The sequence below is a fragment of the Heterodontus francisci genome, chromosome 28, assembly GCF_036365525.1.
Source record: "Heterodontus francisci isolate sHetFra1 chromosome 28, sHetFra1.hap1, whole genome shotgun sequence".
Taxonomy (NCBI): domain Eukaryota; kingdom Metazoa; phylum Chordata; class Chondrichthyes; order Heterodontiformes; family Heterodontidae; genus Heterodontus; species Heterodontus francisci.
In genome coordinates this window covers 38,983,301-38,999,823 of record NC_090398.1, presented here as the reverse complement: position 1 = coordinate 38,999,823, position 16,523 = coordinate 38,983,301, and the positions used below count along the sequence as shown (strand labels likewise).

The following is a 16,523-nucleotide window of genomic DNA, read 5'->3' as shown; positions in this document are numbered from 1 at the left end:
AACTTCAGACGCCAGTGGTTCTGTCTTACTGGGAGTATCTGTCACTGTAGAATTGTACAGAATGTGGGACACTGACCAGATTGGAATATCCGACTCCAATGTCAATGCATTACTGAGAGTATTTCTCACTGTATAACTGTAGTGAGTAAACAGAGGTAGTGTGCTTACTTAGCTGAAATCGTCCACTAAGGTTGCAAGTGTGATCATGAGCTTCTGGTCACTTGCCAGTTTAATTCTCCTTTCCACTCCTACTCTGAACACTTTATACTCGGTTTCCTATAGTTGGCTCCTGAGGTTCAATGATTTGCACTTTTCAATTAAGCACTTTATTACCCGACAGACTGAAGATGTTTTTAAAGTCTTCAGATTATAATCACTGTTCCCATTTTTGTTGGTAATGGTGACAGTGTCTGATACGTTTGGGGTACCGAGCGGTGCCTGATCCTGGGATTGATAGTTCACATCCCGACTGAGGTGATGATCCTTAGCGTGGGGGTCTTTGCATGTTGATGCCTGATGAATTGATGGCTGAGGAGTTTAGGGAACATCGGGGAAGAACTCCAGATTTTCCAGACTCACAAGCAGTGCTGTCTAGGCACTTACTTTCCCCTGATCTGTCCTGGTCTGCCACAGCTGTGATTGGAGAGGCTTGGAAAACTGGCCCAGCCACAGTGAAAACTGTAGAACAGGTTAATTCAGAGACTTAGAGCTACATTAAAATATTTAACTGCCATCCTGCTTCCTAGGAGCTGTTGCCTGCCTGCTTCCTGTCTCGACTGCAATTAACCCTGATGTGGGCTTCTGGGGTCTAGGCTTAGATTTTTACAACCTGACCCGAACCCAACTGACCCATTTTTGGTGCCAAAATCCTGCCTTTACTGTCTGGCCTCAGACAGAGACAATGATTCATCAGTAATTTCCATATTTTTTCCCCTTCTCACGCTTACAGTTAATTTAGTGGCAATTGTGATCCTGTCCAGGGAAAATTGCGGACTCTCCACCTGCACCACTCGCTACCTCGTGGCCATGGCACTGGCGGATCTACTGCTGGTGATCACTAATTTCATACTTCACCGGATCAATCTTTATTATATCCCAGGATCGTTCCTTAACATCACCCCTGTGTGCAGTGCTGTCGTGGCCCTGAGTAACGCAGCTGCAGCTTGTTCAGTCTGGTTCACCGTCACGTTCACCTTTGATAGATTTGTTGCTATTTGCTGTCAAAAGGTGAAAACTAAATATTGCACCAAGAAAATGGCGGCTGTGGTTCTTGGAACAACATGCATTCTGCTTTGTTTAGAAACCGTCCCCTACTATTTTATATTTCAACCTTATGAGATGATCAATGATGTACCATGGGGCTGCTATCCAAAGCAAAGCTATTATACGAACCCTGGGTGGGTGGGATATGACTGGTTTGATACGGTTTTAACACCATTGCTCCCATTCACTTTGATTCTGTTGTTCAACGCTCTGACAGTCAGACACATTTTTGTGGCCAGTCGAGTCCGTAAGGGACTGAGGGGTCAGAGCAAGGGAGAGAATCGCAGTGACCCAGAGATGGAAAACAGAAGAAAATCTGTGATATTATTATTTGCCATATCGGGAAGTTTCATACTTCTTTGGTGCGTATATGTTATACATTTCTTATATTATAGCATTACAGGAGAAATTCCAAAGTACAATGAATATGTAGCAATCTTGGAACAGGTCGGCTTTTTGCTGATGAATTTAAATTGCTGCACAAACACATTTATTTATGGGGTGACACAGTCCATGTTCAGACAGCAACTCAAGAGAGTGCTGAAATATCCATGTATGGCATTTTATCAATTAATTAATAAACAAAACAATTGAAAACATCCCAAAGGCGGGTCTCAGTTATTTCAGTTCATGAATGTATCATTTACCGCAAGCATAGGATCAAATGAATGGCACCTGGAATTGCTGAACATCTGCAAAGTACACCTGGCACTAGAGGGGCGTAGGCGTTGCGGTGGTGGGCAGCCACCGTGTTTAGGGCAGGGCAGCATTTCTGATTGATAGGAGAGTAGAAACATGACAAGGATGCAGTGAATTGAGGGTAAGAGTTGCCCACTGGAGGACATCACAGGAAAGCTGTAAGGTATTGGTTGGTGAGTAAGTGCTGTTAGAGAGTATCAGTAAATAGCTGGGTTAGCGCATTACTGTTAGGATGCTTGAGTAAATAACGGGGTTATCGTGTTAATAATAAGGAACAAGTGAGTAGCTTGTGAAGTTTTTTTTTTAGTAGGTTTATTTTAACTAGTGAAATGTATTGATTTATAGTCGGACTTATCAGTATCAGTAAGGTGTTTTTAATAATTCTAAGTTGCTGCAGTATTGGCAAGATTTTTTTTAACATCAGCAAAGTGTCAACAAATTACGAAAAGAGAGGCAGGGGTGCTTCAACCTCGAGAGAGCACCTCCTGTGCTATACTGGAGATTCATTTGGGCAGGAAGTGTTGTCAATTGCGGCAGCTTGAGCTCCGTCTTTGGAACTTGAGCAGCAGCTGGTGACACTGCGGTGCATTCGTGAGGATGAAAGCTATGTCGATAGCACGTTTATAGATGTGGTTACCACAGAGCGTAAGAGCATGCAGGGAGAGGCGGAATGGGTGACCATCAGGCAGTCGAAAGGAATAATGCAGGCAGTGCAGGAGATTACTGAGTGCATCTCACTCTCCAAAAGTTATTCAAAGAACAAAGAACAGTGGAGCACAGGAAAAGGCCATACGGCCCTCCAAGACTGCGCCGATCCTGATGCATGCCTAAACTAAAACCTTCAGCACTTCCGGGGTCCGTATCCCTCTATTCCCAGCCTATTCATCTATTTGTCAAGATGCCTCTTAAACATCTCTATGGTACCTGCTTCCACCACCTCCCACGGCAACAAGTTCCAGGCACTCACCAACCTCTGTTTAAAGAACTTGCCAAGCACATCCCCTATAAACGTTGCCCCTCTCACCTTAAACCTATGTCCCCTAGTAACTGAAACTTCCACCCTGGGAAAAAGCTTCTGTCTATCCACACTGTCCATGCCGCTTGTAACTTTGTAAAGCTCTATCATGTCGCCCCTCCACCCCCGTCGTTTCAGTGAAAACAATCCGAGTTTATCCAACCTCTCCTCATAGCAAATGCTCTCCAGACCAAGCAACATCCTCGGAAACATCTTCTGTACCCTCTCCAAAGCGTCCACGTCCTTCTGGTAGTGTGGCGACAAGACTTGCACACAATATTCGATCTGTGGCCGAACTAAAGTTCTGTACAGCTGCAGCATGACTTGCCAATTTTTATACTCTATGCCCCGACCGATGAAGGCAAGCATGACGTATGCCTTCTTGACCACCTTATCCACCTGCGTTGCCACTTTCAGTGACCTGTGGACCTGTACACCAAGATCTCTCTGCCTGTCAATACTCCTGTCAAAAGGGCTCTGCCATTTATTGCATACTTCCCACCTGCATTAGACCTTCCAAAATGCATCACCTCACATTTGTCCGGATTAAACTCCATCTGCCAATTCTCCGCCCAAGTCTCCAAACTATCTATATCCTGCTGTATCCTCTGACAATCCTCAACACTGTCCCCAACTCCACCAACCTTTGTGTCATCCACAAGTTTACTAATCAGACCAGCTACATTTTCCTCCAAATCATTTATATAGACGACAAACGGCAAAGGTCCCAGCACTGATCCCTGCGGAACACCACTCGTCACATCCCTCCATTCAGAAAAGCACCTTTCCACTGCTACCCTCTGTTTTCTATGACCGAGCCAGTTCTGTATCCATCTTGCCAGCTCCCCTCTTATCCCGTGTGACTTCACCTTTTGTACTAGTCTGCCATGAGGGACCTTGTCAAAGGCTTTACTGAAGTCCATATAGATAGCATCCACTGCCCTTTATTCAAAGAACAAAGAACAAAGAAAATTACAGCACAGGAACAGGCACTTCGGCCCTCCAAGCCTGCGCCGATCCAGATCCTCTATCTAAACTTGTCGCCTACTTTCTAATGGTCTGTATCTCTTTTCTTCCTGCCCATTCATGTATCTGTCTAGATACATCTTAAAAAACGCCATCGTGCCCGCATCTACCACCTCCGCTGGCAACGCGTTCCAGGCACCCACCACCCTCTGCATAAAGAACTTACCACGCATATCCCCCCTAAACATTTCCCCTTTCACTTTGAACTCGTGTCCTCCAGTAATTGAATCCCCCACTCTAGGAAAAAACCTCTTGCTATCCAACCTGTCTATCCCTCTCATGATTTTGTACACCTCAATCAGGTCCCCCCTCAACCTCCGTCTTTCTAATGAAAATAATCCTAATCTACTCAACCTCTCTTCATAGCTAGCGCCCTCCATACCAGGCAACATCCTGGTGAACCTCCTCTGCACCCTCTCCAAAGCATCCACATCGTTTTGGTAATGTGGCGACCAGAACTGCACGCAGTATCCCAAATGTGGCCGAACCAAAGTCCTATACAACTGTAACATGACCTGCCAACTCTTGTACTCAATACCCCGTCCGATGAAGGAAAGCATGCCGTATGCCTTCTTGACCACTCTATTGACCTGCGTTGCCACCTTCAGGGAACAGTGGAACTGAACACCCAAATCTCTCTGGACATCAATTTTCCCCAGGACTTTTCCATTTACTGTATACTTCACTCTTGAATTGGATCTTCCAAAATGCATCACCTCGCATTTGCCCTGATTGAACTCCATCTGCCATTTCTCTGCCCAACTCTCCAATCTATCTATATTCTGCTGTATTCTCTGCCAGTCCCCTTCACTATCTGCTACTCCACCAATCTTAGTGTCGTCTGCAAACTTGCTGATCAGTCCACCTATACTTTCCTCCAAATCATTAATGAATATCACAAACAACAGTGGTCCCAGCACGGATCCCTATTGAACACCACTGGTCACACGTCTCCATTTTGAGAAACTCCCTTCTACTGCTACTCTCAGTCTCCTGTTGCCCAGCCAGTTCTTTATCCATCTAGCTAGTACACCTTGGACCCCATGCGCCTTCACTTTCTCCATCAGCCTGCCATGGGGAACCTTATCAAACGCCTTACTGAAGTCCATGAATATGACATCGACAGCCCTTCCCTCATCAATCAACTTTGTCACTTCCTCAAAGAATTCTATTAAGTTGGTAAGACATGAACTTCCCTGCATAAAACCATGTTGCCTATCACTGATAAGCCCATTTTCTTCCAAATGGGAATAGATCCTATCCCTCCGTATCTTCTCCAGCAGCTTCCCAACCACTGACGTCAGGCTCACCGGTCTATAATTACCTGGATTATCCCTGCTACCCTTCTGAAACAAGGCGACAACATTAGCAATTCTCCAGTCCTCCGGGACCTCACCCGTGTTTAAGGATGCTGCAAAGATATCTGTTAAGGCCCTAGCTATTTCCTCTCTCGCTTCCCTCAGTAACCTTGGATAGATCCCATCCGGACCTGGGGACTTGTCCACCTTAATGCCCTTCAGATTACCCAACACTTCCTCCCTCCTTATGCCGACTTGACCTCGAGTAATCAAACATCTGTTCCTGACCTCAACATCCGTCATGTCCCTCTCCTCGGTGAATACCGATGCAAAGTACTCGTTTAGAATCTCACCCATTTTCTCTGACTCCAAGCATAACATTCTTCCTTTGTCCTTTAGTGGGCCAATCCTTTCTCTAGTTACCCTCTTTCTCCTTATATATGAATAAAAGGCTTTGGGATTTTCTTTAACCCTGTTTGCTATAGATATTTCATGACCCCTTTTAGCCCTCTTAATTCCTCGTTTCAGATTGGTCCTATATTCCGGATATTCTTTCAAAGCTTCGTCTTTCATCAGCCGCCTAGACCTTATGTATGCTTCCTTTTTCCTCTTTGCCAGTCTCACAATTTCACCTGTCATCCATGGTTGCCTAATCTTGCCATTTCTATCCCTTATTTTCACAGGAACATGTCTCTCCTGCACGCTAATCAACCTCTCTTTAAAAGCCTCCCACATATCACATGTGGATTTACCTTCAAACAGCTGCTCCCAATCTACATTCCCCAGCTCCTGCCGAATTTTGGTATAGTTGGCCTTCCCCCAATTTACCACTCTTCCTTTAGGACCACTCTCGTCTTTGTCCATTCATCAATCATCTTTGTCACTTCCTCAAAAAACTCAATCAAATTAGTGAGGCACGACTTCCCCTTCACAAAACCATGCTGCCTCTTGCTAATAAGCCCATTTGTTTCCAAATGGGAGTAAATCCTTTCCCGAAGAATCCTCTCAAATACTTTCCCTCCCACTGACGTATGGCTCACCGGCCTATAATTTCCTGGATTATCCTTGCTACCTTTCTTAAACAAAGGAACAACCTTGGCTATGATCCAGTCCTCTGGGACCTCACCTGTAGCCAATGAGGATGCAAAGATTTCTGTCAAGGCCCCAGCAATTTCTTCCCTTGCCTCCCTCAGTATTCTGGGGTAGATCCCATCAGGCCCTGGCGACGTATCTACCTCAATGTTTTGCAAGACACCCAACACCTTCTCCTTTTTGATAATGAGATGACCGAGACTCTCTACATTCCCTTCCCTATGCTCATCACCCACCAAGTCCTTCTCCTTGGTGAATACTGATGCAAAGTACTCATTTAGTACCTCACCCATTTCCTCTGGCTCCACACATAGACTCCCTCCTCTGTCCTTGAGTGGGCCAACCCTTTCCCTGGTTACCCTCGTGCTCTTTATATACATATGAAAAGCCTTGGGATTTTCCTTAATCCTGTTTGCAAATGACTTCTCATAACCCCTTTTAGCCCTCCTGACTCCTTGCTTAAGTTCCTTCCTACTGTCTTTATATTCCTAAAGGGATTCGTCTGTTCCTAGCCTTCCAGACCTTACAAATGCTTCATTTTACTTTTTGACGAGGCTCACAATATCCCGCGTTATCCAAGGTTCCCGAAACTTGCCAAACCTATCCTCTTCCACACAGGAACATGCTGGTCCTAGATTCTAATCAACTGACGTTTGAAAGACTCCCACATGTCAAATGTTGATTTAACCTCAAACAGCCGCCCCCAATCTAAATTCTTCAGATCCTGCCTAATATTGTTCTCATTAGCCTTTCCCCAATTTAGCACCTTCACCCGAGGACTACACTTATCCTTATCCACAGTTACCTTAAAACTTACGAAATTATGGTCACTGTTCCCGAAATGCTCCAGTACTGAAACTTCGACCACCTGGCCTGGCTCATTCCCCAATACCAGGTCCATTACGGCCCCATCCCTAGTTGAACTATCTACGTATTGTTTCAAAAAGACCTCCTGGATGCTCCTTACAAATTCTGCCCATCCAAGCCCCTAGCACTAAGTGAGTCCCAGTCAATATCGGGGAAGTTAAAATCACCCACCACTACAACCCTGTTACCTTTCCATCTTTCCAAAATGTGTCTGCACATCTGCTCCTCTACCTCCTGCCAGCTGTTGGGAGGCCTGTAGTAAACCCCCAACATCCTAACTGCACTTTTCCTATTTCTGAGCTCCACCCACATTGCCTCGCTGCACGACCCCTCCGAGGTGTCCTCCCGTAGTGCAGCTGTGATATTCTCCTTAACCTGTAATGCAACTCCCCCACACCTTTTACATCCCCCTCCATCCCGCAGTTATGAATACTCAGGAAAGCGATGAATCACCGGGGGGGGGGGGGGGGGGGGGGTGGGGGGAGTGCAGCCAGAGCAAAGTCCATAGAGCCACGAGTGGCTCAGCTACACAGGGAAGATTAGGAGAGCCATAGTGATAGGTGATTCAATAGTCAGGCGAACAGCCAAGCATTTCAATGGCCACAGATATGAATCCAGGATGATGTGTCTCCTCCCTTGTGCCAGGGTCAAGGATGTCACTGATGGGCTAAAGAGCATCCTGAAAGGGGAGGGTGAACAGCGAGCAGTCGTGCTCCATATCGGATCCAACGCCATTGGTAGAAATAGGGATGTGGCCTTGCATTCAGAATTTAGGGAGTTGGTAGAAAAGTGGCAAGCTGGACCTCCAAAGTAGAAATCCATGGATTATTCCCCGTGCCATACACAGGTGAGTATAGAATTGGAAGGATAAGACAGATGGATGTGTAGACGGAAATATTCTGCAGGAGGGAGGGCTTTAGAATCCAATGACACTGGAGGCGGCTCTGGCGGAGACGGGACTTTTCCAGGCCGGATGTGTTGCCCCTGAACAGAGCCAGGGCTGAGTTCCTAGCGGGAAGTTTTGCTGGTGCTATTCAGAAAGGAAAAAACTAGTTTGTCAGTGGGACCGGGCCCTGAGAGTCGACTCAGTTGTCAGAAAATCGGAAATAAAAATGGAAGGCAGAAAATTAATGGATGAGTCTGAAGAACCGAGGCAACAAAGCTGCAAACATAAATCAGAGTTTGGAAATGCTCCAAGGTATCTAGTTCAATGCATGGAGTATAGCAAATAAAGCAGATCAGCTGAGGGCACAGCTAAACACGTGGCTGTATGATATCATGGCTACTACAGAAACAAGCCTTAAGGAAGGACAAGAAGGGCAAGCAACCCTCCTTGCTACAAGGTTTTCAGGGAGGGGGATAATAAAGGTGGGGTAGTGGCAATGTTGATCAAGAAAACTATTACAGTTGTAAAGAGGGATGATATGTTGGAAGGTTCATCACGTGAGGCCATATGGATTGAGTTAAGGAACAAAAAAGGGGCAACAACACTGTTGGGAGTGTACTATAGACCCGCAAACAGTCAGAGGGAGTTAGAAGAGCAGGTATGTAAGCAAATATCCGAGAAGCGCAAGAACAACATGGCACTAATAGTGGGGGATTTTAACTGCCACAATATTAATTGGGATAGTTTTAGTGTGCAAGGAATTGAAGTGCATTTCGGGGAACTGTTATGCTCAGTTTGCAGCAAGTCCAACAAGAGAGGTCGTGGATTTACACTTAGTTTCAGGAAATGAAGATGAACAGGTGGATGGAGTGGCAGTGGGGGTGCATTGTGGTGGCAGTGATCCTAATTAAGGGGTGTTAACATAATTATGGAAAAGAATAGACATAGAACAGGACTGCGAGCTCTCAATTGGGGTAAGGCCAATTTTACCGTAGTGAGGAGTGAATTAGCGAAAGTGGACTGGAAACAGATACTTGAAGGTAAATCGGTATCAGCACAGTGGGTGACATTCAAAGGGGAGATTCAAGGTTTTCAGATTAAACATAATCCCACAAGGACGAAGGGTGAGACATCCAAATCTAGATCGCAATGGATATCAAGGAGTTTGCAGATGAAAAGGAAACCTTATGTTCGACACTGAGAGCTCAAGACTACAGAAAGCCAAGAGGAGTATAGAAAGTGGAGGGGTGAAATCAAAAAGGACATTTGGAAAACAAAGAGAAGGTATGAAAGAATAATGACAAGCAAAATCAAGGTGGACCCAAAGATGTTTTATCAATACATTAAGAGTCAGAGGATAACTAAGGAGAGAGTAGGGATCATAAAAGACCAAACAATTAACACATGTGTAGGGGCGGAAGATGTTGGTTTGTTTCATAATGTATACTTTGCATCTGCCTTGACGATGCAAATATTGCAGTTAATGAGGAGAAATGTGAAGTATTGGATATGATAAACATAGCGACAGAGGAAGTACTAATGGGATTAGCATTCTTGAAAGTTGAGAAATCAACAGGGTCAGATGAAATGTACCCTCGGCTGTTAAAAGAAGAAAGAGAAGTAAGGGCAGAAGGTCTTACCATCATTTACCAGTCCTCACTGGATACAGGTGTGGTGCCGGAGGATTTGACGATTGCGAACATTGTGCCTCTGATAAAAAGGGAGCGAGGGATAGATGGAATAATTGAATGCCAGTATGTCGAAACTCAGTGGTGTGAAAATTATTGGAATCTATTCTGAGAAATTGGATAAACTGTCACTTAGAAAGGCACAGGTTAATCAAGGATAGTCAGCATGGATTTGTTAAGGGCTAGTCATGTTTGAAAAAGTTGATCGATTTTTTTTTGAAGAAGTAACAAGGAAGATCGATGAGACTAATGCAGTCGATGTGGTCTACATGGATCTTATCAATGCTTTTGATGAGGTCACACATGACAGACTGGTTAAAAAATAAATAAAATCTTACGGATTCCATGGAAATGTAGCAAAGTGGATAGAAAATTGGCTCAGTGGCAGACAACAAAGGGCAATTGTTGGCAGGTCTTTTAGCGACTGGAGGGCTGTTTCCAGTGGCGTTCCACAGGGCTCAGTGCTGTGTTCCCTGCTTTTTCTGGTAAATATTAACGATTTGGACTTAAATGTGGGGGCATGCACAAGACGTTTGCAGGCGACACAAGGATTGGACGTGTGGTAGATCGTGAGGAGCTTAGCTATTGGCAGGCTAGAAGGAAGGCTTGATGGTCTGGTAAAATGGACAAAGTGGCAAATGGAATTCAAACTGGAGAAGTGTGAGGTGATGCACTTGGGGAGGTCAAACAAGGCAAATAGCTACACGATTAATGGTAAAATTCTGAGAAGTGTAGAGGAGATGAGAGACCATGGAGCGAATGTTGCTGATTCATAAGGTAGCAGAGCAGGTCGTTAAGGTGGTTAAGAAGGCATATGAAATCATTTCCTTTATCATCCTAGGGAAGAGTTCACAGATGACTGGAAGTGACTGGCAGAATGTGACACACAAACCAAGGAGTTGGGAGCGATGGACAAAAGGTTAAATTCTGAGGCCAATAAAGAATGGCACGGAGCAGGAGGAGTATCTCAGCAATCCCTGCAGTGTTGGAGGTGACATTTTAACCACGTTCATTCCTCCACCTCTACTGGTTCGATTCTCAGCTGCTTGCAGCAACACAGAAAATAGCATGTTTATATAAAAACAAAACATGGCTGATTCTGGATATTCTCTTGTGTGAATTGATTGTTTTTTTATTTTTGTAAACAATTTCTCATGTTTATCATCATTTGTACCCCTTCTACTACACCCCAAGCTCCAGTCTGGATGCTGCCATCTCTCTCTCTCTCGCACTCTCGGTCACTCCCATAAGTCAAATGGTGGGGAATAGAGCTGAATTTGTGTCTTTGGGGATTGACAGCCCAGTGTTTGGATATGTCACTCATATCTGCCTGCCAGAATTGGGTATTGGGCGTCCCATGTGTCAAACAGCAACCCATTTCCTGGTGCCATGGTTTGGACCTCCCTGGTCCTGAGGCATTCTGGAGTGATCCATGTCAGAATTGAAGCCAGACTGACGTCAAGGCAAAGAACATGTCAAGGGTAAAATAGGAATGCAGTGGAGTGAAAGCGCTCAAATTCCATGTCCCTCTATGTCACTCACACCTATTAATATCTAGGCCTAAGCGTTGGAGCAAAAATGAAATGCTGAGACGGTTGCAAATCTGATATCAACAAGGAGAATGCTGAAAAGCACAGCAGCAGGTCAGGCAGCATCTGTGGCCAGAGAAACAGAATGAACTTTTCAGGCCAATAGACTTTTATTAGAATTGTATGATGTCGACGATTAACAGCTTTAAATCAGTGATCAAGCCGGAGAAAAAGTCTGGAATATGGACAGGAAAAACAAAGACGACCGTGACTCATCGGGTGGAGGGTGAGAGTGATCCATTGATAAAACGTATGTTTTTGCAAGGCGAGTGGCACAATTAAAAAAAAAGATTTCATAGAATGCGCAAATGAATAATAGACGTGCAGGGAAACATGGCTAAACAGGGTATGCTCCAGAGCTCCAGAAACGTGACAGAGAATGGTGGCTGGACGCTAGTGGAGGGTCCATTCTGCCAGCTGTGCATCAATACGGAATCTCCACCCCAACCACTGGGACATCCACCTTAGCTTTCAAGCGCCCTAATGAAGTCATCTTCCATTACCAGAAAAGACCATCTGCGAAACTCGGAGAAACAGTTGTAATCTGACGTGCTTAATCCCACTGTTTATTCCGACAGGCTTTATCGGAAAAAAATGTAGAGCAGTGTTGGTGGCCAAGGATAGAGAGGTCAGAATGAGACTGTATAATTATAGAGGGGAGGGAGCAGAAACTCAGTTTCACACTTGTAAACTGAGACGAGGTGTTTGGACATGCAAACACCCAATCTAAATTTGGTCCTCTCCTAATGCACAGGATTATCCACTTTGAGGAGGGAATATCACCACTAAATTGTAAGAAGGTCAAGTTAAGGTCTGTCACCAGGCAGGTGTGTTTGGGGCCTTCGACAATGGGAAACAGGGATGTAAATGTGCTGGTGTGACATACCCTGCACTTGCAATGGTAGTTGCCTTGGGCAGGGGACATGATATTGTGGGTGATTGAGGAGTGGTAATAGGCGGGTAGGGAGTGGTGGGAGGTGCAGGAAATTCGGTCGGCAGTGGACTTAGATGGATAATGAATACATGTGGGAGATTGATGCTTTGAATTACTGCATGGCTATCTGACACAAACCCAATGGGACCCAACGACATGTGTCGGTTCGGGCCGCGTTGGGTCGCGCATCTGGTCCGGCATTTGGGGTCGTGTCCGGCTGGGTTGGGTACTGTGGCATCCAGGACGTCAAGGCGGAAAGCACTCCGAGCTAGTCTGCAGTGATCGATAACATCCAAGGTAGAGCACAACCTCTTTAATGTAATCAACTTTATTCCAGCGACGGGGTCGGGTCGGGCAGGTGAAAAAGTGAAAGGACTCGGGCTGTGACGGGCTCGGTCGGGTGTCGCTCTGTAGTGCTCGGGTCGGGTTTCATTTACAGATCCAACCAGGCCTTGGAAAAAAAGAAAATTACATTAATTATTGTACTCAACAATAATTCGATGTTCACTGGATTTGTTGAATTGAAAACGCAATGGATATTTATTGAACATTTCCAGATGTTTAGTAATTATCTGATTAATAAGTTTATTATCCTGAACAATAAAGGGATAATTTTGATGCATTTTAGACGGACAAAAATCAAAATATACTGCACTAATTGGTCTGAACAAATGATTAGAAACTTTCCCTGATTATTGGACGAAACAAATAGACATATTTGAAATGGTTATTGGAACGAGAAAAAAAAATCATTAGTTATGCACTGTGATGTTTGAATTGGACACGATTTAGACATTTACCCTCTTTATTGGGTGGTAGACTAATTAGATATTCACTGTGAAAATTTGACTGAACAATAATTGTTTGTTGAGTATCTTTATTGGACTGAAACATATTAGATATTATGCCGGAATTTAGGACGGAAAAATATAAATATTAACTGCCATGAGTGGACCCGTCAGAGGCAAGAAACAAAATGTGATTTAATGGACTGAATAACATTTAGCAAAGGGCTGTTATTATTGAGCTGCATGTTAATTAGAGATTTGGTCTGATTTTTTGGGCAGAAAACAAACTGATTTTTAAGCTGTTTAAGCAACTGAACCATAATCAGATCTTTTATTTTTTTATCGTACTGATCACTATTGATATCCTTACTGTGATTATTGGATGGGGTAATGATTTGAAGTTTTATGTGTTTATTTGACCATAAATTAATTAGATTTTGGTATGTTCTTTGGACTGAACAATAATCAAATGTTTACTGTGGTTATTGACCTGAGAGATAATTGAGTGTTCACATTACTCATTGAAATTGGGAATAAATTGAAATTCATATGATTGTTAGATGGAATAGTATTTGGACATAACGAGTGATTATTGGGCTGAACAAACGTTAGATAGTTACGGTGATTATTGGAATGAACAATTTTGAAACATTGATTGTTTTTTTTGTGGATTGCCAAAATTTACAATTGTGCAATAAATATTCGTTTTAGCAACAATTATACTGTGAGTATTGAGCTGACTGAAAAAAATCGAAATTCACTGTTAGTCATGATTCATGGATGGAACGATAACGAAATGCCTTCTTTGATATTGGTATGAACAATAGTTAGATATTTACCATGACTCTTGTATCAAAACATTGTCAAACTTGGGTTGTAATGTTTGGATTGCACAGTAATTAGATTGTTACTGCATTTATGGCACTGACAAATAATGCAATATTATCGATGCATTTGGAGAAATTTTAATGAGACAGTTAATGCGAGTATCACGATGAACAGGGACATGATGTTTACAATGATTATTAGAGTGAACAAACAATTCAATATTTACTCTGATTATTGATTTCGTCGACATATTTAAATTTATATATTTGCAATGATTATTGGAATGAAATATGAACGTATACATACTGTGATTTATAGACAATGCAATATTTGGATATTTACTGTGTTTATCAGACCAATCAATATTTACTGTGATAATTTTACTATACAAAAAATGAATATCAAATATAGATATAATATATTAAAATAATTAGATATATGACAATAATTAGATCTATTCCAAGAACATAAAGCTTAAAATAATTAGATATTTACTGCTATTATTGGAGTTAAAAACAAGTTATAATTACTGTGATTATTGGACTGTACAGTAATTATAAGTTTTCTGTATGCATTAAAATGAACAGCAATTCGATATTGGCTGTGATTATTGAACTAAAACAAAAATGTATGCCATTATTGAACTAACATATCATTAGGTTTCAAATTGTTTACTGATATCAGCAATAAAATGAAATGCAAATGACAGTTAGACTGAAAAATATTTCAATATATGGAGCTGGATCTTGTTCTCCTGCAACCGAGGTTGGTCTTAACTTTAAGGCGTCCTCGACGTCGGGATCAATAGCAGACTGGGATTGAAGATGGGCCCAGATGTGGCCCGCCGCGCACCCCAACAGCGGCAGTGCCTGGCCCATATTATCAACAGCCGCAGTGCCTGGCCCATATTATCAACAGCGGCGAGGACTCGTGGTGGCCACCCAACCCTGCCGCTCGGCACAGTGACCAGAATTTAAATATTTCAATAAACTACAATTAATGAATTGATTAATCTCACGTCACCTCCTGCTGTCTCGACACACTCGTTGGCTTGCGGCTGGCACTCTGCGCTTTCGAATCCCTGCCCGTTGATATGAGGCGCAAGACTTATGGGGAGTGCGGGGAAAGGTAAGTTTCTAATTGCGGTGGATGGAAGGGGGCGGGTGGAAAGGGTCAATTTAGCATTATGGGTGTAGGGGATGGTGGGAAGGGTTGAAGTTGAATGTTTGTGCAGTTTGTGGGTAGAAGATCAGCTGGTAAAGGGAGAAAGGGCAAATGATTAACGTAACTGTTATTGGGGGAGGGAGAAGGTCAAAAGAGGTGTCTTCATTTATTTGAATTCCATTTCCCGTTCAATATTTACATTTCCTAGTAGGGTTGGCAGCCCTTCAGCAATGGCATCATCGCCTGTGCACATGCAGCTGATGCCATTGCCGGGGGCGGACAGCTCACCCATCCACGGGACCGGGGGCAGGCGGTTCGCCCTAGCTATCTAAATGATCCTCTGCTTTTCTAATTGTGGTAGCTCTTTAATGTGCAAGCCCGGATGGGTAGGCTACCAAGCTTCTGAAATCGGTGGCAAGCTTATAAAATTCAGAACCGTCAAAATAACTGGCGGTCACCAAGCATGTGACCAATGCCGCACGGACTTGCATCCAGTTGCTACCTGGCAATTGCATGGTGGCTCTCCCTTCCAATCATTTTGCAGGGGTGGCTTCGGCAATACCGTTCACAGTGTCACCTGAGGAGGAAGCAGATGTTAGCACCATTTTTATAAGTCTACCTGCTCTGCAAACTGCACAATATTGTGCAGAGTTGACGCAACCCCCCTCCCACCCCCCACAATACACAACATAGTGAAGAGTGGATGCATTCCCCCATACACAACATAGGTGCAGAACTGACTCCTACCCCCAAACACAACATCCTGCAGAGTTGATCCCTTCTGACCCATAAACCACATAGTGGAGAGTTGATCCCTTCCCCCATGCACATCATAGTTCAGTGTTGGCCCCTTCTTCTCCATGCACGACATGGAGCAGAGATGATACCCCTCCCCATAAACAACATCGTGCAGAGTTAACGCATTGTCCCATACACAACATAGGTGCAGATCTGACCCATTTCCCCATACACAACATGGTACAGAGTTGGCCCTTCCACCCTACACATTATAGTGCAGCGTTGACCCCTTCTCCTCCATGCACGACACAGTGCAGAGGTGACACCCCATCACCCATACACAACAAAGTGCAGAGTTGACCCCTTCCTTACCTCAGGGCGCCAGCTTTCAAAGGATGGAAAGGCGAGTGAGTGTCACATGCCACGCTGAAGATCGGAAACTGAACGTAAGTTCACCGTGGATTACATTTAAATTAATACAAAGATGCAATTAAAATATGCAAACTCGGGTCTCATTGCAGAGCGGAAGATGGGCCGACACAAAGCTTCCGCGTTGCCGGGAAGTCGGAAGTGGCAATGCCGTGGCTGGCCCCAGCCGCTTCAAATTTCGAGCAACTCCCCGCCCCAACCCACCGCTCACCCAGCCCG

At 44.1% G+C, this 16,523-nt stretch overlaps 1 protein-coding gene across 1 annotated transcript; it reads left to right on the top strand.

Annotated features, from left to right (window-relative positions):
• Positions 1-1,026: 1,026 nt before the first annotated feature.
• Positions 1,027-1,857, top strand: LOC137345219 (probable G-protein coupled receptor 139). The gene has a single exon (XM_068008683.1). The coding sequence runs from the start codon at positions 1,027-1,029 to the stop codon at positions 1,855-1,857; it is 831 nt and encodes a 276-aa protein (XP_067864784.1).
• Positions 1,858-16,523: the final 14,666 nt, after the last annotated feature.